Source organism: Rhinopithecus roxellana, chromosome 10 (genome assembly GCF_007565055.1).
Source record: "Rhinopithecus roxellana isolate Shanxi Qingling chromosome 10, ASM756505v1, whole genome shotgun sequence".
NCBI classification, from domain to species: Eukaryota; Metazoa; Chordata; class Mammalia; order Primates; family Cercopithecidae; genus Rhinopithecus; species Rhinopithecus roxellana.
Window position 1 is genome coordinate 9,070,303 of NC_044558.1, and position 22,856 is coordinate 9,093,158.

Here is a 22,856-nt window from a genome sequence, read left to right on the forward strand (position 1 = left end):
GTTTATACTTCATCTAAAAAACAGCCCAAGGCAGCATAAGTGGGGTAGGGAGGTACAGACAGATGCATGGATTCATAAAGACTGGAGAGGTCTCAGGGGATGAGATTCTCATGGGGTGGGACTAATCAAGCATGGTTTTATGGAGGGAGTGAATCTTGAGCATGGATGTGAAAGTAGCTTAAGATCCGGATTGCTGCAGAGCAGAGGAGAATGCTTCCTTGGGAAGAGGATCAGAATGAGGTCTTGGGGGAAAAGTGGGGTTTGTTCTAGGAGTAGAAGGAGATTGGAAAAGGAGACCTCATGTTGGGAAACTCAGGAAAACAATGAGACGTAAGATGAGACCAAATTGGAAATAAATAATTGGGAACCACTATAAGTTTTCAAATAGGGGAATATTATGATGTAAAATGAGTATTTGAAAGAAAACTGGTGTGTATCTAGGTGCACTTGTGAGTGAGACCATGGAGAACTACTCTGGTGTTCAGATGTCAGGAGGGTGAGTACTCACTTGGAAATTGGGAAAGAAATGAGTGAACCTGATGTATATTTTAGGAGGTATTTGTCTATTGTTCTGAGGTCCATCAACAGCCTTTCTCTACAACAAGAGAGAAAGGGAGAGAAGGCACAGGACTCCAGCTAGCAACGCCTTGTCCTCCTCCACCTGCCCCTCCCCTGCCCCATGGAAATCACCCAGGCTGAGGCCCCCCCTTCAACAGCAGTGCAGCCAGGAGTTCACAAAGGGAAGCATTTCCTTTCCAAAGACTGCTGAGATGGTTTCCCCTGTTATGCCAGGAATGTGAACAAAATTGCAAACGTATTTTCATTCTTTTGTTTTTTCTCTTTTTTTTTTTTGAGATGAAGGCTCACTTTGTCACACAGGCTGGAGTGCAGTGGTGTGATCTCAGCTCACTGCAACCTCCACCTCCGAGGTTCAAGTGATTCTCCTGCCTCAGCCTCCCAAGTAGCTGGGATTACAGGTGCGCACCACCACGCCCAGCTACTTTTTGTAGTTTTAGTAGTGACGGGTGTCACCATGTCAGCCAGGCTGGTCTCGAACTCCTGACCTCAAGTGATCCTCCTTCCTTGGCCTCCCAAAGTGCTACGATTACAGGCGTGAGCACCACACCTGGCCTGTTTTTTCTGTCTCTTTTTTTTTTTTTTTTTGAGACAAGGTCTCAATCTGTCATCCACGCTGCAGTGCAATAGCACAATCACGACTCACTACAGCCTTGAACTCCTGGGCTCGAGTGATCCTCTAGCCTCAGCCTCCCCGGCACCACCATGCTCGGCTAACTTTACATTCTTTGTAGAGACAGGGTCTCGCTGTGTTGCCTAGGCTGGTCTTGAACTCGTGGGCTCAAGCAAGCCTCCCACCTCAGCCTCTCAAAGTGCCGGGATTGTAGGTGTGAGCTACTGCACCTGGCCACAAGTGTATTTTTATTTTTATTTTTATTTTGAGACAGAGTTTCACTCTTGTTGCCCAGGCTAGAGTGTAATGGTGCAATCTTGGCTCACTGCAACCTCCACCTCCCCAGTTCAAGCAATTCTCCTGCCTCTGCCTCCCGAGTAGCTGGGATTACAGGTATGTGCCATTATGCCCGGCTGATTTTGTATTTTTAGTAGAGACAGGGTTTCTCCATGTCAGTCAGGCTGGTCTCGAACTCCTGAGCCACCACTCCGGGCCAAGTGTTTTTTTTTTTTTTTTTTTTCAGACGGAGTCTCTCTCTGTGCCCAGGCTGGAGTGTAGTGGTGCGATCTCGGCTCACTGCAAGCTCCGCCTCCCTGGTTCATGCCATTCTCCTGCCTCAGCCTCCTGAGTAGCTGGGACTACAGGTGCCCGCCACCACACCTGACTAATTATTTGGTATTTTTAGTAGAGACGGGGTTTCACCGTGTTAGCCAGGATGGTCTCGATCTCCTGACCTCGTGATCCACCCGCCTCGGCCTCGCAAAGTGTTGGGATTACAGGCGTGAGCCACCGCGCCTGGCCGCCAAGTGCATTTTTAAATTACACATTCTGTAGCTCCCCACTGGGTGACCAAGTAAGAGTGCTTTTCTTTTCTTCCAGTCGACAAATATTTTTCTAGCACCTCCCACCTACCCTTGTGTACGATCCTATCCACTGGGGAGAACACGGTGAACAAGACCATTTCCAGAGCATACGAGGGAAGAAGCAAAAGCGTGATAGATGAGCATATGCCACGCTCTCCCACGTCACGCTAAACGCCGCGGCGAAAACGCGCGAGAAGCTAGAAGTAGAATAATGGCGGTGGGGGCCTGCTCTGGGAGGGATGGTCAGGGAAGGCCCCTTGGAAGGTGTGACCTCAATGACACAGGAGTCTGCTCAGCACCCTCGAAGAGGCCCCCACCTAGGCTCGTGGCTATTTCTGGATGGGTTTCTAGGTGTGAGGGCGCCTGTCTGGGGAGAGGGGCAGAGGTGGGAGGTGGCTCCATTTCCTGCAGGAGTCCTGCGATGCTTGAGTCCCTGGGTGCTGGGGAGTCAGTTCTAGATATCGGTGGGTTTGTGTAAATGGCTAATGACCTGAAATCAACCCCTTGTCCTGTGGGGCGGGGATTTCGTTTCAGGTACTGCTCTGAAGTATGGTGGAAAGCACAGAGTTGCTTGGGGTCTCAGGCCTACCTGTCCGGGTCTCTCTTTTTGTTCTCTTAACGCTAGGCTGGATGGGCGTGGCCCCTTAAGGGAATGAAAATGGGTTACTGAGTCCTAGCAGAAAAAGGAGGAGATCTTGGAGTTCCTGTCTTCCAACACGCACCTCTTTGGTTGTGATGGTGAAGTGGGACAGTGCCATCTCAGCAGGGACCTTGGATGTGCCCTAGAAGGGGTCTTGGAGGTGTAGCGGTGTTACACCCCCTCTCACCATCCTGCCTACACTGTGCTTTTGGTGGCACAGATATTTCAGAGAGTAGTCTTCCTGAGAACCCTACATCAAGTATACTACCACCCCTTCCCATTCTTGATTCTGGTCCCCTCTTTATTTTCTTCATAGTATTCATAATACTAACGTATTATGTATTTGTTTGTTCACTGCCGTGTCTCTGGCACTGGGAGCAGTAACTGGCACATATTAGGCACCCAGTGTGTAACTCATTTGATTAATGAATGTGTTGAATGGCTGAATGGATGAATGAAGAGGAGGAACAGAGCAGATGTCTGACCAGCTCATTTTGGCTTCTGGAAGGATCCTGATTGGGAATTTTGCATCTTTCCCTCCCCACTGCCTCCTAGTCACTACTGAAGAATGGAGACCCTGATTCTTACATTTTTTTTTTTTTTTTTTTTTTTTTTTTGAGGTGGAGTCTTGCTGTCAGCCAGGTTGGAGTACAGTAGCGCGATCTCGGCTCACTGCAACTTCCACCTCTCAGGTTCAAGTCCCAAGGAGCTGGGACTGCAGACATGTGCCACCACATCTGGCTAATTTTTATGTATTTTTTATTACAGATGAGATTTCACCATGTTGGCCGGGCTGGTCTCGAACTCCTGACCTCAGGTGATCTGCCTGCCTTGGCCTTCCTAAGAGCCCCACATTCTTAACTACTGTGGTGTGTTTGAATTGACACTTGCCTCTTAGGAAGGGGAAACTTTTTAGACCCTGAGGAAATCCGTAGTTATTGCAAAGGCCTTTCCCTGCCTGTTGGGCATTTACCAGATCTTTCTTCCTACACAGAAGAGAGCCTCTCCTGGTTGAATCCTGCTATAAATCTCACTAGTGACCCACAAACAGGGGTCCTGATGTGACCTGCTTATTAACACAAAACCATCAGTCCCCATACAGCTTCCTGCTGCCTCAGTCAGCATGCTGACTGCCCATGCTGATGAAACCAGTCGCCAGCATTTACCTTTCTAAGGGGTCCTTTCTCCTCCCACCCCAGCCTACCCCAGCACGAGAACGTAAGAGAGGGCGAACAGCTGCCTGGCTTCAGTTCTATGGCCACTCAAGAATTGGCTCGCATCTGTCTGCCAGGCCAGAGAGCGTCCTGAGGGGGTTGGGGTGTGTGTGTGTGCGCGCGCGCGCGTGCACATGTGTGTATGGGGGAGTTCAGTTTCAGGTACCATACATCTGGAAGTCGGAGAAAGAAGCCACTGCACATGTTAGAGCCATGGGGGGGGGCAATTTTTTTTTTTTTTTAAAAGCATTTTTAATAGGCCGAGAGTCTGGTGGAAAGTCTGGGGCGGGGCGGGGGGCGGGGGGTGGAGTGGAAACAGCTGCGGGAGTGATTCTTGTCTCCATATATGTTTATAAGGCACTGAGGGCGGGATTAGCGGCTCCTGGGAAGTCTGGCCCTAGTCGCTGTGTCAGCCTGTCCTGGGGGCAGTCAAAGCCACAGTGACCATTAGCGGGCACCCAGGCCTGTCTTTGGCTCAGAAACGGTGGCCCCCAATGTAGCCTGGGTTGAACCTAGGAACTGCAGGACCAGAGAGATTTCACTGGAGCCTGATGGAAGGGTGACAGGTGAGAGGCACTGGTGTGAGGGACAAGTGTCACAGGTGGGGAGGAAGAACTCCGCTATCTAGTGGTGGAAATGTGTGAGGATCAAAGTCCGCAGGGAGAGTAGGTGTTGCAGGCGGCAGGGTGGTGAGCTGGGCATGGGCTGGGCAGGAGGCTTCGGGACCGGAGAAGCAGGAGGGCATGGGCAGCCCTAGCTCTGCAATCCCGGGAAGGACTGGTAGGTGGAGTTAAGGATATTTGGACTAGCAAACGCTTTGAAGCTTTTCTCTTGTCCTCCCTACTCGGGACCTGGTCCCCTCCCCTCTATAAAACCATTAGCTCCTGGTGCCAGCCCTATCTCTGCTCCATCTCTCTTGGTTCCAGTCAGTGCATTCACAGACCTTCTGCCCTGGGGGACAAGGAGGATTTATGGGGGGAGAGGAGAGGGGGAGGGGCATCCTTCAGAGGAGGGGAGGTCTGAGGAGAGTCGGGTGTGGGGGCTGTTAGTCGCGGGCTGGAGGCCGGCTCATTTCCGAGCTGGCTCTGCATGACAAAGGGGAAGGAGCAAGTTCCTTCTTTGATCTGCCCCTTGCCGGCCCCACACACCTGCCTGTTGGTTCCCCCGCTCCAGCTGAGACTTCTAGAAGGAAAATCAAAAGGGGGTGGGGGAAAGGCTGTGTCCCAGCTCTCCTGGATCCTGCTTGGGCCACCTTGGTCTCCTGGTGGCCCCAGGACAAAAATACTTCCTGGGCCGATGGCCCGAAGCACCTGCCGCCCCCTCCCGGAGAGCCTGGGGACGTCGACGCGCAAGAGTGGCGCGGTGAGCCGGGGCGCGCGGGGCTGCGCTCGTCAGGTCCGGGGCCGCAGGGGCCCGGGGAGGCCGCTGGAGGCGCGGGTCCCGCCCAGACGGAGGCCCCAGAGGACCGCGGAGGAGCTGCAGGGGGCGTGTGTCTTAGGCGTCGGCTCGCGCTAGGGTCCAGCAGCCCGGATCTGCCGCGGGTCTGAGGGGCTGGGGCAGGGGTTCTCGGGGATGGATAGAGGAACAGGCGTGAGTTACAGCAGGCAGGAGGCCGAGAGGTGGGAGGCTCGGGAGCTACAGGGGAAGGGCTGTGGCATCTGGAAGATGCGTCCTCAGCTCAGGCATTTGATGCCAGCGCTGCCGCCTGGCGTTGGCAGTGTCCTCGGCGCAGCTGCTGGGCAAGGTGCTCAGTGCCGCCCTCGGGGGCCACGGTGCCAGGAGGGGCAGGGGCCGCCTAGGGAGGCACCACCTCAGCCACCAAAGCTTTCCGGGCGGGCGGTTCGCGGTGTGGCTTTTACATTTCTCAGAGAAGGTGCCTTGAGAAAGTGAAAAGTGCTTGATCTGTACACAAGGGTTGGGACTCAGAAAATCTGCTGCAGGTGAGCAGGGCACAGATGGAGAGGGGAAACTCCTCCTTGGGTGCAGGTAAATCCAATTCACCAAATTTTTTTAATTCCACAAAGGAGAGCCTGAGGGTCAGAGAGAATTGTAAGTCTCTGGGCTGAAATGAGAGGTAGTGACGCAGGGGAGTGGATAGGATGGTCCTCATTTCTTTGGACGTTCTGCAGCAAGGACAGGTGTGTTTTGCAACAGTCTAAGTGGCCTCCCGGATGCCGAACGGAGGAACGCAGCAAGCTCCACTCTTGAAATTACTTGTTTTCATTTCTGTTTCTGGTTTCTCAGATCATTATTTCTTTGGAAAGTAAGCCCTGCGCAGGGCTCCCAGAGTTTGGGGTAAGAGACAGAAGTCCTAGGGTGGGAAGATGAGCGGTGGGAGGTGGAGACTGGAAAGAGGCCGAGCTTCTTTGTGGGGAGCAAGCAGCATGTAAGCATCCATGCACTTTTCTCCACCTCACCCCGGCTCCTGGTGTGCCCCTATCCGCTGAGTTTCCACTGAGTCTCCATTTCTGTTTTCTCCAGGGAGCCCTACTCTGGAAGCTGTCAGTCCCAGGGCACTGGGGAGGACTGAGGCCGACCATGCCCAGCCTGCTGCTGCTGTTCACGGCTGCCCTGCTGTCCAGCTGGGCTCAGCTTCTGACAGACGCCAACTCCTGGTGGTGAGTGAGAGGGGCTGAGGTCCCGCCTGCACAGCCGGAGGTCCCCTTCAGTGGCTGAGATGAGGAGGAAGGGCACCCTGTGTCCATGGTACCTTGATTCCTAGGAATACTAAGGGCCTCTTTTATCCCAGGAAAGCTAAGAATGCTCTGTGCCTCTCTCAGCCCTTACCTTTGTAAGGGTTCCCTGAGGATAAAGGATCCGTTCATCTGATTTTTTTTCTCTAATCCTGTCCGCATTGCCTTTTTCTTGGACCTTCCCTCGTACCCACGAATTGTTAGAAATTGCTCTTGGGCCAACAAGAATATCAATACTTCGTAGTTTTTTGTTCCTTTGTTTTGTGTGTTTTGCTGGTAGGAGATAGAATTCCTCTTTTCTAAGTCTGAAGGCCAGATGAGGGGTTCACAGCACCATGGGTGGCTGGCTTTCTTCTTGTGTTTTAAGGCTATTGTCATTGCCAAGTTGACATGGAAATGGCAGGCGATCACCACCTATTTTGCATGGTCTCTGCCACTAGCATTTTTACCCAGATGGCAAATCTGCAGCCTTCTCATCTAACACTCTATATGGGTGGTAGATGATGAGCAAAAGGGAGAGCCTCTGAACTGGTGAAGAGTGGATGAGAGGAGGCTCAAAGTGAGACATGGCAGTGAAAACATGTAGAATAGATCGTGATGTATGTAAAGTGATTGGATGTTAAAGGCACAAGGGGAGTCCCATGCAAAGGAATTGATTGCTTTCATGGCTTACCATGCACTTGGGCTGCACTGAACTAGGCACTCCTACTCCTTGAATGAGGCCTGCGCTCTCCCGTTGAGGTTTGGCTCTTTTTTGCCCTCTACCTAAAATGAAGAGCTGCTCCCCACCCCTTGTCTTCTTATCTGCCTGCACCCCCATTCTTAAGATCCAGTTCAAATTCTGGCCATTTCCCTATAAAGGCTTCTCTTCAGCCATAAGAGCTATTTTCCTCTCTGATCACAGCAGATCCAGACACTCGAGTCTGTCTGGGGCATTTGGCCTCTCGCGTGTCCTTTGTGTTCATGCCTCAGCTTCCTTCAGTTTGTCCTTTGAAGGCCAGAACTCTGATTTACTAATTTTTCTTTCCAGGGCCTTGTACATAGGGAAGCATTCCCTAAATGTGTTGAATGAATGACTTCATGCTGCACACAGGCGCATGCTCACTCCTGGGCCTTTCTTTCCCCTTTCTGGATTGCTGTCATAGGTCATTAGCTCTGAACCCGGTGCAGAGACCCGAGATGTTTATCATCGGTGCCCAGCCCGTGTGCAGTCAGCTTCCTGGGCTCTCCCCTGGCCAGAGGAAGCTGTGCCAACTGTACCAGGAGCACATGGCCTACATAGGGGAGGGAGCCAAGACAGGCATCAAGGAGTGCCAGCACCAGTTCCGGCAGCGGCGGTGGAACTGCAGCACGGTGGACAACGTGTCTGTCTTTGGGAGAGTCATGCAGATAGGTAAGAGGCCATTACAAGAGGGCTCGGCTAAGGAACTGCACTCATCTTGTTTGTGAACAATGAAGTGCTCTCAGGACTGGCACAGGGAGAGCCCAAATGGAGCCTAACTGGGTTCTCTCTAGGCTTGGCAGCGGTGTGTACCAAGCACCAAGAGAGGCACATGAGGAAGTGGGCTCTGGGAGGCTGCAGAAACCACATGCTTCATGTTCCTCTAGCTCTCTGCCTTCCAGCCTCGCCTGGGGCAGGCTGCTTGGGACTCATTGAGAGGGGGCAGAACATCTGAGTTGACTGAGAGTGGATTAGGAGAGCCGCCCATCGCCACCGCCTTTGTCTCTCAGCACAAAAAAGAGCCTTGGGTAGAGAACCAGAAATTGCAGCCCTGCACGTCTGTTGGATTTTTGTCTTTTCCACTTGAACCTTTGAAACAGAGAGAGACATGTTGGGCCAAACTGGTGATAGCTGTCGCTAACCCAGCCCCGTCCAGTCCCAGCTTTTTCATTTGAAAGGGATGTGTGAACCTGGGGGAAGGGGTCCGACGAAAGAAAAGATGAGAGGGAGAGGGCCAAGTCTTCCTGGATTCCTGTCCCTTCCCCTCTCCCACTGCTGGCCAAGGATTCTTGGGCTACCCTATGGCTTAGATGGAGGTGTGATCTGAGGTCTAATTGTTTTCGGGCCTTTTGAAATGCAATCCTCCCCTCTCTGGCAAGAAATTGAGAAATCCGGCCCTATTCTACTGGGTCTTATCCCCAGGGCCATAAAAGCGAAGTGTTAGAATGCTGTATTCCTTCTGCCTGACATTCTCCCAGAACACCTCCCTTCAGAAGGTTACCTGAGGCTGGAGTTTCCTGAGACAGGGATTTCAGCCTGGCAAGGGGAGTTGGGGAAGTAGAGATTTCTTCGTGCTCCTCTCTTAGGGAGGATACTCGGAAGGCTCCTTCCCCCTCCCACTTTTTCCAGACCTCTTTCCCTACCCTCTCTGTCCCATATGGAGAAGTAAGGCCCAATGCAGTGGCTCACGCCTGTAATCCAGCACCTTGGGAGGCTGAGGCAGGAGGATTCCTTGAGGCCAGGAGTTCAAGACCAGCAACATAGTGAGACCTCTGTCTCTATTAAAAAACATTTTTTTAAGAGAGAGAGGGAATTAAAGATGGGGAAAGTACATGTTGAAACTTGCTCCTCTCTTGCTTCCTTCGGTATCAACTCAGGTGCATAAAAGGAAGGTCCTAGTATTCCTGGGACAGTCTTAGGGGGCGGCTTTCCCAACAGAGTGGACTTGGGGGTTTAGTGGGATTTACTCACAGTTTATTGATTCATCTCAAACCCACTTGGCATTTGTCTCTTCTTTCTGGCGAAAATCTTGGCAGCACTCCCTGCCCTGTGTTGTGGGCAAGGAGACTAGGACGGCCCAGGTGCAGAGAGAGTCTCCTCTCATCTCTTCAGTGGAGTTAATGTCTCTTGGGGACCTAATGTAGGCCTGATGTTGGCTGGATCCTTTTCATGTGTATTTCATGTGCCTAAAGGCCCCAAAGTGAGGCTGTACTTTAGGAAAGAAAGGGGTTGGCGAGAAAAGACACTCCGCTGGGTTCAGATGTGCACCAGGTGCCTACCGAAAGCAAACCCTGTCGAAGAGAGCCCATCTCTGTGCCCTATTCTGTTACCAAATGGACCCCTTCTGTTTGCCTGATGTTCCCCCTTCCTTTTTATAGCATCACTGAAGGCTCATGCTACCTAGGAGGCCGTCCTCCCTTCCTCCCCCCGAGCCCAGAGTAGCTCCTGGTGAGTCTTCCCTCGCCCTATCTTGAGAATGACAAAGGCTTCCTTTCTCCTTTGAAGCCGCTGCGAAAATCGGTCACCAGAGGGCGGCAGAGCAGCTTGGAGGAGCCTCTGCCCATTGCCCAGCCTCTGCCTAGGGAGCTTGGAGGCACCTTGGGCTGCTATGGAACAGAGAGGGCATGAAATTGTTCTGCTCTGTCCTGTAGGGGAAAGATACGCGTCCCTCTAGTAGCTGCATGGCTGCTTTTTTTTTTTAGCCGTTTATTCTTGAGATGGTTAGAGATTCAGCTCTGAACTGTTACATATATAGATAAACGCCAACATTGCATGTCCATTCTGAAACCCCGAATTATCTCTTTCTTGCTGAAGGTAGCAACAGTAGATGGCACTCAGTAGGCTTACCCAAGGGCCCAAAGGCTGCCCCGTGAAGACAGAGCTACCCACACTCAGCTTCTGATGAGGCCCCGACTGAAAGAGGCAGGCAGCGCACCGGAGGGTAAATCTGGACCCCAAACAGTCATGATAGGTTAGAATCGTCTGCGTACAAAATCTCTGGTTTTTTTTTTTTTTTTTTTTTTTGAGACGGAGTCTCGCTCTGTCGCCCAGGCTGGAGTGCAGTGGCCGGATCTCAGCTCACTGCAAGCTCCGCCTCCCGGGTTTTACGCCATTCTCCTGCCTCAGCCTCCCGAGTAGCTGGGACTACAGGCGCCCGCCACCTCGCCCGGCTAGTTTTTTTTTTTGTATTTTTTAGTAGAGACGGGGTTTCACCATGTTAGCCAGGATGGTCTCGATCTCCTGACCTCGTGATCTGCCCGTCTCGGCCTCCCAAAGTCTCTGGTGTGTTAGTTCAGCTGCAGGTACGTGATTTTAGAAGGCAGTTCTGAGAGGGCTGATTCAACTCTGAAAAGTGTGTTTGCTAAAGAATGATAGAAATAAATCAGACATATGTAGCTTGGAAAAGTGAAAACGTAAAAGGCTTAATAGTTGTTTTCAAACACGGAAGAGCTGTCAAATGGGAAAGGGATTATAGCACAGTGCAACTGCAGCAGGCAGAAATCATAAGGAGGCATATTTCAGCTTAATACAAGAAGGAGCATTCTGGTGATTAGAGTCATTTAAAAAAAGATGGAATGGATTGCCTTGAAAACCCAGCCCACTTCTCTGAGGAACTCTGTAGAGGGAAAGCTCCCGGTGGATATGGAGGATAGCTCGGGGCTGAAGCTGGGGAGGCTCCTTCCGTTCCAGGATGCCACGTCAGGGGGTTGAGGCTGCATTTTAAGGAGACGAATTCCTCAAAGTGGGGCCCAGACCCTCCTCCCTGAGAGCCTCTGTGGCCATCTTACCGTCCCCAGTGCTCCTTATCTCATTCTGAGCCCCGTAGACCAGGTCCTATTGGCCAAATCATGAGTGGAACTTCCTGCCATCATTTCGGTTTTTCTTGGGCTATTGTTATTTCACAACTGACCAGAAGCCAGCCACGGGTTCATAGAGAAAAACGGACTCACTCAGCATGGTCTGTTTGTGAACTTCACTGTGTCACGCCCAGATAATCAAGAAGTAGGGCCAAGGGGGAGATTTCTCTAGACCTATTGATTGATTTCGGACTACTTCCCTTTCTACCTTCTAAGACAAGACTGTGGGATTCTCCCTGGTTTAATCTCTGAGATCAGGATTGAATCTGTTTCCTGCCAAGAATCACTCTCTTCTCTCCATATCTTAGTCCCTATAAGTATCATTTGTTATTTCTTTTTTTTTTTTTTGAGACGGAGTCTCGCTCTGCTGCCCAGGCTGGAGTGCAGTAGCAGGATCTCAGCTCACTGCAAGCTCCGCCTCCCGGGTTCACGCCATTCTCCTGCCTCAGCCTCCCGAGTAGCTGGGACTACAGGCGCCCACCACCTCGCCCGGCTAGTTTTTTGTATTTTTTAGTGGAGATGGGGTTTCACCATGTTAGCCAGGATGGTCTCGATCTCCTGACCTTGTGATCCGCCCATCTCGGCCTCCCAAAGTGCTGGGATTACAGGCGTGAGCCACCGCGCCCAGCCCATTTGTTATTTCTTATAAACCGCTTTATTGAGATATATAACTTACATACCATGCAATTCACCATTTTAAAGTGTACAATTCAGTGGCTTTTAGCATATTCACAAGGTTAAGCAACCATCACCACTATCTAATTCCATAACATTTTCACCACTCCATAGAGAAACTGCATACTCGTTAGCTGTCACTCTCCGTATTCCAACCCTCAACCCTAGGCAACCACTATTCTTTCTCCACGGATTTGCCTATTCTGGGCATTTCTTATAAATGGGATTATATAATACATGGCCTTTTATGACCGGCTCCTTTTACTTAGCACCATGATTTAAAGGTTCATCTGTGTTGTAGTCTATATATATTTCTGTTTTTTTTTTTTTTTTTTTGAGACAGGGTCTCACTCTGTTGCCCAGGCTAGAGTGCAGTGGTGTAATCATAGCTCATTGCAGCCTCCAGCTCCTGGGCTTAAGCAATTCTTCCACCTCAGCCTCCTGAGAAGCTGGGACTACAGGCACGTGCTATCATGTCCAGCTAATTTTTTTTTTTTTTTTTTGAGATGGAGTTTCACTCTTGTTGCCCAGGCTGGAATGCAATGGTATGATCTTGGCTCACTGCAACCTCTGCCTCCTGGGGTCAAATGATTCTTCTGTCTCAGTCTCCGAGTAGCTGGGATTATAGGTACCTGCCACCACGCCTGGCTAGTTTTTGTATTTTTAGTAGAGACAGGGTTTTACCATGTTGGCCAGGCTCACTCCTGACTTCAGGTGATCCATGCTCCTTGACCTCCCAGAGTGCTAGGATTACAGGCATGAGCCACCACGCCCAGCTTAATTTTTTCTTTTTTAATGTTTTTGTAGAGATGAGGTACTGCTATGTTGCCAAGCTGTTCTGAAACTCCTGGCTTCGAGTGATCCTCCTGTCTCGGCCTCCCAAATTGCTGGGATTACAGGTGTGAGTCACCACGCCCAGTCACTTTTTATGGCTGAGTAATATTCCATTGCATGGATAATACCACATTTTGATAACCCATTTACCCACTGATAGTTTGGTTGTTTCCATTTTTTGCCTGTTACGAAGAATGCCGCAAGCAGCATTCCTATGCCAGTTTCTGTGTGGACACATGTTTTCATTTCTCTTGGGTATAATTAAAAATATTTTATTGCTAAAAAATGCTGACAGAAACACAAAGTAAGTACATGCTATTGGAAAAGTAGCACTGATAAATTTGTAGCAGGATTGCCACAAACCTGCAATTTGTAAAAAACGTAACACCAGCCAGGCGTAGTGGCTCACGCCTGTAATCCCAGCACTTTGGGAGGCCGAGGCGGGCGGATCATGAGGTCAGGAGATCGAGACCATCCTGGCTAACACAGTGAAACCTTGTCTCTACTAAAAATACAAAAAATTAGCCAGGCGCGCCGGCGTGCGCCTGAAGTCCCAGATACTCCGGTGGCTGAGGCAGGAGAATGGCGTGAACCCAGGAGGCGGCGCTTGCAGTGAGCCAAGATTGTGCCACTGCACTCTGGCCTGGGCGACAGAGTGAGACTCCGTCTCAAAAAAAAACCAAAAACAAAGAAAGAAACAAAAAACGCAACACCGGCACAGCAGAGGAAAGCTGAGCACAGTAAAACAAGGAGCTTTGCCTGTGTTCTTAGGAGTGGAATTGCTGTGTCCTATGGGAACTCTATGTTTAACCTTGTGACTGTTAGCCTTAGACTGCCAGATTGTTTTCCAAAGCAGCTGCACCGCTTACCTTTCCCACCCACAGTAAGGGAGGTTTCTGTTTTTTGCATATTCTCACCAACTTGTTATTGGCCGTCTTTTTGATGATAGCCATCCTAGTGGATGTGATTTGGGCTTGCATGTCCCTGATAGCTGAGTATTCTGAAACAGACATTTTACTGAAATAGAGCATACATTATATGAATTTTTAGGTGGTTCACCACAGCAGTAAAGGGGAACATAGTTGGGATTTTCTGCTGGAAAATGATCTGGGTATTGAGAGGGACCGTGATGAGTGTCTGGAATTGTAGGTGCTATAAATGTGGTTCCCAGTGCTCCTGAGTTAGCAGGCAGTGTGGATCCTGTGGAAGAGAGAGGAAGACAGCGTGGATCTTTCTAGACACTGTAATTCTAATTCATTTTTGACTCCTGGCCTCTGCCACTGTCTAGCTAGATAATGGCAGCAGTACAGACAGACAGATGTGCAGCTCATAGAGTGGTGAGAAATGGCATCTGTGAGGGAGAGGGAGACATTTCTGTTAGGCTACAGTGTCCTACTCTTGATCCCATGATTTCTTCCTTAGCCTCATTCCGTCCGACTCCCATGTTCTGTGTGTTTCTGAATGCCTATTCTCCCCTCTGCTGAGGTCTCCCTCCTAGGAACCTACAGGTCACACACAGGCTCTTTGCAGTGGGTATTAGTGCAGGCCAGGGTCGGAAGGACTTTTGTTTTGTTTGTGTTTTTGAGACAGTCTCACTCTGTGGCCCAGGCTGGAGTGCAGTGGTGCCGTCTTGGCTCACTGCAACCTCTGCGTCCCGTGTTCAAGCAATTCTCTGCCTCAGCCTCCCAAGTAGCTGGGATTGCAAGCACCCGCCACCACGCCCAGCTAATTTTTTGTATTTTTAGTAGAAATGGGGTTTTACCATCATGGCCAGGATGGTCTTGAACTCCTGACCTCATGATCCACCCGCCTCAGCCTCCCAAAGTGCTGGGATTACAGGCATGAGCCACTGCGCCCGGCCAGGGACTTGTTTTATTCTGGGTGGTTTCCTAGGGCTGAGCTAGGGCCCAGAGGCGGAAATAAAACTGAGCCGATTTCAGCCCATTATAAAGAGACGTTTTCTAGCATTAGAGCTACAGGAAGTGAAAAGCGCTCCTCCTGAGCCCCCTGCCCCAGGAGTGTCAGCAGAGGCTGCGGTGGGCGCGTCAGTCGGGGGAGATGGGGAGAAGGACAATCTCTGGGAGAGGACAGTGCACCCCCTTACTGTCCCTGCCTCATTTTGCAGGTAGCCGTGAGACCGCCTTCACCTATGCAGTGAGCGCCGCAGGCGTGGTCAACGCCATCAGCCGGGCCTGTCGGGAGGGCGAGCTCTCCACCTGCGGCTGCAGCCGGACCGCGCGGCCCAAGGACCTGCCCCGGGACTGGCTGTGGGGTGGCTGTGGGGACAATGTGGAGTACGGCTACCGCTTCGCCAAGGAGTTTGTGGATGCCCGGGAGCGAGAGAAGAACTTTGCCAAAGGATCAGAGGAACAGGGCCGGGTGCTCATGAATCTGCAGAACAACGAGGCGGGTCGCAGGGTAAGCTGGGCCTCCCTGGCCTCCCCAGCACTGCAGACCTACGGGGCTGTCCCCGGGCTGTGCCACCAGCTGTGGCCTGGCCATCAAGGAAACGAGTTCGTCTGACGGTGAAGATTCTTACCTACAATTGCAAGTTTAGATGTCCACACTATTGAACAAATCCTTTTCAAAATGCCTCACTTCCCAATGGGCACGTATGCTTTTGTTTTTTGTTTTTTGTTTTGTTTTGTTTTGTTTTTTTCACTAACTTTATTATTTCACAGTTCCTAGAGGACTTAGGTGCAATGTTTGGATCAGAATTCCAGCAGAGCTCTTGGCCACCCCTGCTTTGCAACTTGAACAGATCATGCGATTGGGTATTTAGGCCATTAGACCTCATCTAGGGTTCATGCTCTGTTAAAGGCTCCAGTAAAACCAGAGTCGACTTTTAAAAACTGCTATCATACGTATCCAGAAACCCAGTCAAAAAACATGATGAGGTACTAATGACAAATACACTTCTGTGCTAGGAGTTTTTAAACCTAAGTGGAAGTGTGAGAAGACAGCCATATGTTGAAGGTTCAGGGAAACAGCCTCCCCAGTCTCATGTAAGATGTGACCGCCTTTTAAGCCTCAGTTTCAGTAGAAACAACAACGCAGGTTTGAGGGGAGCTTGGTTCATTGTACGTGCAGAGCACACCTGGGCAGCAGCCTCGGGCCCCTAGGTGGCGTGCTGGAAGGCGTGAACCTTGTTCCTGAAAACCCCTCCTCTGAGCATGTATCCGGCCTCCACTTTTCTTTGCTGTCCCCCATCGTGGCTGCCTCTGCCCTGCGAGACTGGAGGGCCTGCCCCGCAGGAAGCTCTGCCTTTTGCTGCTTCTGCATAGTCAATGTTGACAGGGACCGAGGGCGACATGGGTGGGCACCCAGGTTTCCCCTGAGAAAGATCTGAGGTCTGAGCACTGGGTGGTGAGAGGCTGTTTCTCCTGGAAAAAGAGCTCTCAGGAAACAGCACGGACTTCTTTCCTGGAGTGTTGTCCCCACTTGGGTCTACGTCAAGTCAGCTGGCTCTGGTTCCCAGGTGACGTATTGTAACAAAGATGAACTCACTCAAAAATGAGAACGGTGGCTGGGCGCAGTGGCTCACGCCTGTAATCCCAGCACTTTGGGAGGCCAAGGCAGGTGGATCACCTGAGGCCAGGAGTTCGAGACCAGCCTGACCAACATGGTGAAACCCTGTCTCTACTAAAAATACAAAAAATTAGCTGGGCACCAGCTACTTGGGAGGCTGAGGCAGGAGAATTGCGTGAACCTGGGAGGCGGAGGCTGCAGTGAGCCGAGATCATGCCACTGCACTCCAGCCTGGGCAACAGAGCAAGACTCCATCTCAAAAAAAAAAAAAAAAAAAAAAAAGAAAATGGCAATTTCTTAGAAGTTTAACGGTGGCACCCTGGTGATTCAGTAACAGGGTATGAATATATGCCTCAAAATTTCTTTACATAGCAAAATCTAAAAATGTGAACTCATGAGAGGCTGGGCACGGTGGCTCACGCCTGTAATCCCAACACTTTGGAAGGCCGAGGCGGGTGGATCACCTGAGGTCAGGAGTTCAAGACCAGGCTGGCCAACATGGTGAAACCCCATCTGTAGTAAAAATACAAAAAATTAGCCAGACGTGCTGGCACACGCCTGTAATCCCAGTTACTTGGGAGGCCGAGGCAGGAGAATTGCTTGAGCCAGAGGTTGCAGTGAGCCAAGATTGCACCACTGCACTCCAGCCCAGGCAACAGAGCAAGACTCTGTCTCAAAAAAAAAAAAAAGAAAAAAAAAAATGTGAACTCATCTATTGGAGCACATATCCAAGAAATGGAATAGGAAGTGTCTTTTGTCTGAATGGGGATTTTGTGGTATTGGCTGGATGGAATGTGGTGCACCTGTGTGCATAGCATCACCAGCCCTGGGATATCAGGTAGAGACCAGAGTGGGTTATTTGCTCAGGGTCTTCCTTACACCTCCCCTATCCAAAGGCTACTTTTGTTTCCCAGAAAAGGGTGTGTGTAAGGTGGTGTCAGTCAGTGGTGATGTTAGGAGTTCTGGTAATTGCTAATCTGTGATTACTATAGGCTAACCCAGGGCAGAGAGACTGGAGGCATCTCAGGTGACTTCTGCTCAGGGCGTGTGTGCAGCCTCCCGGTCTCTCAGGCATCCTGTCTGTCTCCGAGTCCATTTGCCCACGTCTTCGGGTGTCTGAGCCCGAGGAGTAGAGACGTCAGTGAAGGGGTTAAGATCCACACTTTTTCTCTTTTTTTTTTTTTTTTTTTTTTTGAGACGGAGTCTTGCTCTGCCTCCCAGGCTGGAGTGCAGTGGCCGGCTCTCAGCTCACTGCAAGCTCCGCCTCCCGGGTTCACGCCATTCTCCTGTCTCAGCCTCCCGAGTAGCTGGGACTACAGGCGCCCGCCTCGTCGCCCGGCTAGTTTTTTGTATTTTTTAGTAGAGACGGGGTTTCACCGTATTAGCCAGGATGGTCTCGATCTCCTGACCTCGTGATCCGCCCGTCTCGGCCTCCCAAAGTGCTGGGATTACAGGCTTGAGCCACCGCGCCCGGCCCACACTTTATCTCTTGAATGCCCAGAGTCGATCCAGTTTTTGAGATCCTAGTTGAAACACTGCCCTCCCCAGTCCCCATTGTTAGTAGTTTTTCTCCCGCCTGATCTTCAGTCGGGCGTTCTTGCTCTTCTCAAGTATTCCTTACTCTACCTCTGCCTTGGAAGGTTGGCGGTAGGTTCCTGTGGGCAGGGATTGCCCTCTCTACCCCTTTGCTTCAACCGTGCATGTGCTGTATGTGCCTGGGGCAAATGGATACGCACAGAGGAGGAGTTCCATGTTGCCTCCTCGGGAGAGGTCAGATTCACAGAGGCTGCTTTTGGCTCTGCTGAGCTGTGCTATGGTGTCCGCACGTGCCTGTGACCATGCAGGTGACACCCACTCTTCCCCTTTCCCCTGCTGCTGGGTCCGTCTCACTTTATTGCCCTTAATTGTTTGTTGACTTGTCTGGGCTCTTATCTGGCAGCCTTCTCTCCCATCGGGCTTGTTCCTGGCTTGCACACCTTCCCTGTCTCCCCGCTTAGCCCCTTCCTTCAGGCACCACACCTCTCCTCTTCCTTAACTCCTTATCTCTCCCTTTGCCTCTGCCTGCTTCAGGGTGGGAATTCCTGGCCCTCTCTATTTTTTATCCTCTCCAAGGAACACGCCTGGCCATCAGTCATCATCTGAGGCAAGAGGTATTCACTGCCTGCCTCCTCACACCTACACACAAAGTTCTCCAGCAAGGACTGAGTGATAGCTGGCATGGCAAATAGACAAGTATTTTAGAACCAGATTAAAAAGAAGAAAAGATTATCCAGGACCTGATGTCTTGACACAGAGTCAATCTTAAGCTCCTTTGCCAGAAGTTTCTCTTGGCCTGCAAGAGCATCTAATAGCTCCTTCTTAGACCGTGGCGACAGCACCCGCGGCTGATGTTGTTCTGCCACTGAAGGGTTTGTAAGCATTTTCCAGATAAAAGCCTGGTGCCTAATCCTGTGACATTCCTGTCTGTCACCAGGCTCAACACACTATTAGATAGAAGTGGAAGAGGAGCTGAGAGGGGGCTTTTCCAGGGACAAATCGTAGAACTAAAATATTTTTTAAAGCTTTTTTTTGGCTTTTTGAGTTAGCAGTCTGGGCTGAAAATTGGCATTCCCCCTATTGCCTACAAAAGGAGCTTGTGTGTGTGTATATATATATATATTGATATATATATACACATATATATCAATAGTAAAATATGAAAAAAATTGCAGATATTCCTATCTCTACAACGTCTTTGAATTCGGGAAAGGATGGAGGGGGTGTTTAAACTGGTGTGCTTCCTCTTGGATTTGTTTTCCTAAAATTCTGGTCCTTGCCCTGCAGAGTCTTGCTCCGACTCTCCTTCCCCAACTCTGTCTGAGTGTTTGCCCTGCAAGAGATGCTTATCCATGCTCCGAGCTGCTAAGCGGCAAGGTGCACAGTTTCCAACCCTTAATGTTTCCTTCTCTCAGCAGTGCCAGACGCCTGTCATCCCTCTCTAAACCAAGGACCATTTCCAGAGGAATGTCAGGCTGCGGCTCAGACCCAGGGCATTTGGGCCGGAAGGGTAATTGCAGGTCCCGGCTTTGAAGTGTCTGTGGGAATGGGGTGTCAGTTCCTTTATGTCTTGGACCTGGAGCTGCCCGGCTAAGTGCTGGTGCCTTTCACCGTGGGAAGAGCCTTCCTTCCCTTCCTCCTCTGCTCTAAGCCAACTTTAAGCCCCAAGATGGGAGTGGATAAGTGCTTGTTGTTCTGACTCCTTTCTGGGTGGCCTTGGAGGTTAGTGAGCCTCTCTAGAGCTTCAGCTTTTCCACCATAAAATAGTGGGAATAATTCCGTACCGGAAAAAACTCAGGAAGACTTTTGACAACAGTCATATGCACTGATGATGGCTGTGCTGTCTCTTGCACCTGCAGTGGTCTCTGCTTAGCTCTGAATAAAGACACAATCTGGGGGCTCTTGAAAAGAAATCTAAGAGAAACCCTTGAAAAATGAGTCCTGACTCAGTTGGTGACAATAGCTGTGCATAAGAAAATGGTCTGCAGCCGGCTTGCGTTTTCATCCCGCCATCTGCACGTCTGGGCCTGCTGCCAGGGTTGGTTGCCATGGTGCGTCAGTATGCTGCCATTGAAAAGCACTTTGTAAGCAGCTTTCTGGTCTGCTCTTGCTTTTACATTTTGATTTGGGATAACTCAAGTTCACATCTACTCCAGGTGGTGGTGGTTCTGTGACTTCTGGGTTAGACTTGCTTTCCGACGAAGTGCTCCTGCAGGCAGGCCCAGCCACTTGCAGTTCCCTTGCATGTTGCTTCACTGTGTTACTCCGCCTCTCCCGGGGGTGTCTGGGGGCTGCTGGGGAAGAAGAAAGTGGTCTTGCTTACAAATGGATGGCGTATGGCAAGACTCCTGATGACTCTATGGAGCTAGTGACTACGTGGCAACATGGAGAAAGGGGCCATTTAATTCTCAGAGTATTTGACAAGATCAGGGAGAGTTTTGGGCTAACCAGGGCTATGCCAGGGATTTCTGTGATAGGCTTGTGATACAATTGGATTCTTTTTTCTGACTTGTGCTCCTATTATGCAAAAGCTCAACACATTTTGTTGTTTTGTTGTTTTTTTTTTTTTTTTTTTGAGACGGAGCCTTGCTCTGTTGCCCAGGCTGGAGTGCAGTGGCCGCATCTCAGCTCATTGCAAGCTCCGCCTCCCGGGTTTACGCCATTCTCCTGCCTCAGCCTCCCGAGTAGCTGGGACTACAGGCGCCCGCCACCTCGCCCGGCTAGTTTTTTTTTGTATTTTTTAGTAGAGACGGGGTTTCACAGTGTTAGCCAGGATGGTCTCGATCTCCTGACCTTGTGATCCGCCCGTCTCGGCCTCCCAAAGTGCTGGGATTACAGGCTTGAGCCACCGCGCCCGGCCTGTTTTGTTGTGTTTTGCTTTGTTTCTAGAGATGGAGTCTTGCCCTGTTGCCCAGGCTGGAGTGCAGTGGCACAATCCTAGCTTGCTGCATCCTCAAATTCCTGGGCTCAAGTGATCCCCCTTCCTTGGCCTCCCCAGTAGCTGGGACTACAGGCACTAGCCACAGTGCCTGGCTGTATTTTGTTGGTTCTTATTTATTTGTTGGAGGCTTTGATCAAGATGGAGATATCTTTGTTTTCCGGTTGTGAAAAGGATGCGTTGACTGTAACAGGTTTTGAGGAATGAGAAACTGATAGAGTAGAAAGTGAAAGTGCCTCGGTGCCATCCTCTTGGCTGATAGGAACAAGTTGCCTCCCGGTGTTATTTTCTGTGGCACCCCTTTTGTTTTCCCTCTGAGCCCCCGAGCATCCTGGAAGGATCTTTGCATGCATTTGAAAAGCTGTCTGTCCCCTACCCTACCCGCCCCTCCTGTGTCCGAGGCCTGTGACTAGCCCAGCCTCCCTCTGGGCCTCTTCTGCCGGGATCCTCCTTACTCCCTTCCTTCTCTTCCTCTAGGCTGTGTATAAGATGGCGGACGTAGCCTGCAAATGCCACGGCGTCTCGGGGTCCTGCAGCCTCAAGACCTGCTGGCTGCAGCTGGCCGAGTTCCGCAAGGTGGGGGACCGGCTGAAGGAGAAGTATGACAGCGCGGCCGCCATGCGCGTCACCCGCAGGGGCCGGCTGGAGCTGGTCAACAGCCGCTTCACCCAGCCCACCCCAGAGGACCTGGTCTACGTGGACCCCAGCCCTGACTACTGCCTGCGCAACGAGAGCACGGGCTCCCTGGGCACGCAGGGTCGTCTCTGCAACAAGACCTCGGAGGGCATGGATGGCTGTGAGCTCATGTGCTGCGGGCGTGGCTACAACCAGTTCAAGAGCGTGCAGGTGGAGCGCTGCCACTGCAAGTTCCACTGGTGCTGCTTCGTCAAGTGCAAGAAGTGCACCGAGATCGTGGACCAGTACATCTGTAAATAGCCCGGGGGGCCTGCTCCCGGCCCCCCTGCACTCTGCCTCACAAAGGTCTATATTATATAAATCTATATAAATCTATTTTATATTTGTATTAATAAATGGATGGATGCTAAATAATGAAAAAGATGAAAATGGAAAGGAAAAGCTTATTTAAGAGACGCTGGAGATCTTTGAGGAGTGGACTTTGCTGGTTCTCTCCTCCTGGTGGGTGGGAAACGGGGCTTTTTCTCTCCCTCTGTCGAGGACTCTCAGGATGTAGGGGGACTTGGAAATATTTTCTGTCTGTCCACCATGGCCTGGAGGAGGGAGGTTGTGGTTGGATGGAGGAGACGAGCTTGTCTGGAAGTCTGGAGTCTTTGCTGGTTAGATGACCGCCTGTGACCCTGGCCCTAGGCCCAGAGGCCCTATGAAGGTGGCGGGAACTCAGCTTCCACCGCGACGTCTTCAGGGTCTTGCCCAGAATGTAGATTGGTTCCATAAGAGGCCTGGTGCTGTCTTACTCTTTCATTCCCGTGCGTATGTGCAGCATCTACAGTTTACAGGAGCGGCTCCTTCCCTAAAATGAGGAGAAGTCCAAGGTCGTCTCTGGCCCAGTGACCACAAAGAGCTCTGCACCTCCCGGACTTTGGGCCTGCCTTTCCAGTGAGAATTCTTCACCCTCCACCGTTCACCAGCTCCTGCCTGAAGAGGAATGGGGGCCGTTTGACCTGACATGTCAGGAAAGCCCTGAACTGAATGTTTGCGCCTGGGCTGCAGAAGCCTAGGTGCGTGACCGGGCTGCGTGGACGTCATGCTGTCTTCTCCCCACGGGAGGGGAAGCTTGAGCTGCTGCTGTCACTCGTCCACCGAGGGAGGCCTCACCAACCACAGGACACGACGACAGGTCAGGCTGGCGGGCCTGGCGTGCTCATCATCTCTGTCCCAGGTGTACAGTTTCTCTCTGACATTAAATGCCCTTCGTGGAGGCTTCGCTCCCTTTCCTTATTTGGACCCACACTGATCTTTCACGAGTCTCCTTTTATTTTTTACTTGATCTTTAGAACTCTCCTCCGCAGTGTGGAAGAGGGTAAGGGAATTGAGACTCCTTAGACTATATAGTCTGGTGATTAAGGGAGAGGGACAGAAGAATGTTTTGAGAATTAAATAAGGTGATACATTTAGGCATCACCCCAAGGACTAGCACACAGTTAAACACTCAGGAAGCGGTAGCCATTAATATTACTACTATGAACAAG

General features: G+C 50.9%; 1 protein-coding gene across 2 annotated transcripts; it reads left to right on the forward strand.

Annotated features, from left to right (window-relative positions):
* Positions 1 to 4,396: 4,396 nt before the first annotated feature.
* Positions 4,397 to 22,586, forward strand: WNT5B (Wnt family member 5B). Of its 2 annotated transcripts, none has more exons than XM_010363559.2 (5): positions 4,397 to 4,472; positions 6,388 to 6,524; positions 7,745 to 7,992; positions 14,812 to 15,104; positions 21,166 to 22,586. In XM_010363559.2, exons 2-5 carry the CDS (start codon positions 6,445 to 6,447, stop codon positions 21,622 to 21,624), a joined length of 1,080 nt encoding a protein of 359 aa, XP_010361861.1. In that variant the 5' UTR covers positions 4,397 to 4,472; positions 6,388 to 6,444; the 3' UTR covers positions 21,625 to 22,586. The 2 variants fall into 2 exon arrangements, with proteins under 2 accessions (XP_010361861.1, XP_010361862.1); XM_010363560.2 differs by lacking the exon at positions 4,397 to 4,472 and adding an exon at positions 5,204 to 5,268.
* The last annotated feature ends 270 nt before the right edge of the window (positions 22,587 to 22,856 follow it).

Coding starts and splice junctions, on each gene's coding strand:
- WNT5B (XM_010363559.2), top strand. CDS start 6,445: ATGCCCAGCCTGCTGCTGCTGTTCACGGCTGCCCTGCTGTCCAGCTGG. Junction 7,993..14,811: donor TGGGAGAGTCATGCAGATAG/GTAAGAGGCCAT, acceptor CTCATTTTGCAG/GTAGCCGTGAGACCGCCTTC. Junction 15,105..21,165: donor ACAACGAGGCGGGTCGCAGG/GTAAGCTGGGCC, acceptor CTCTTCCTCTAG/GCTGTGTATAAGATGGCGGA.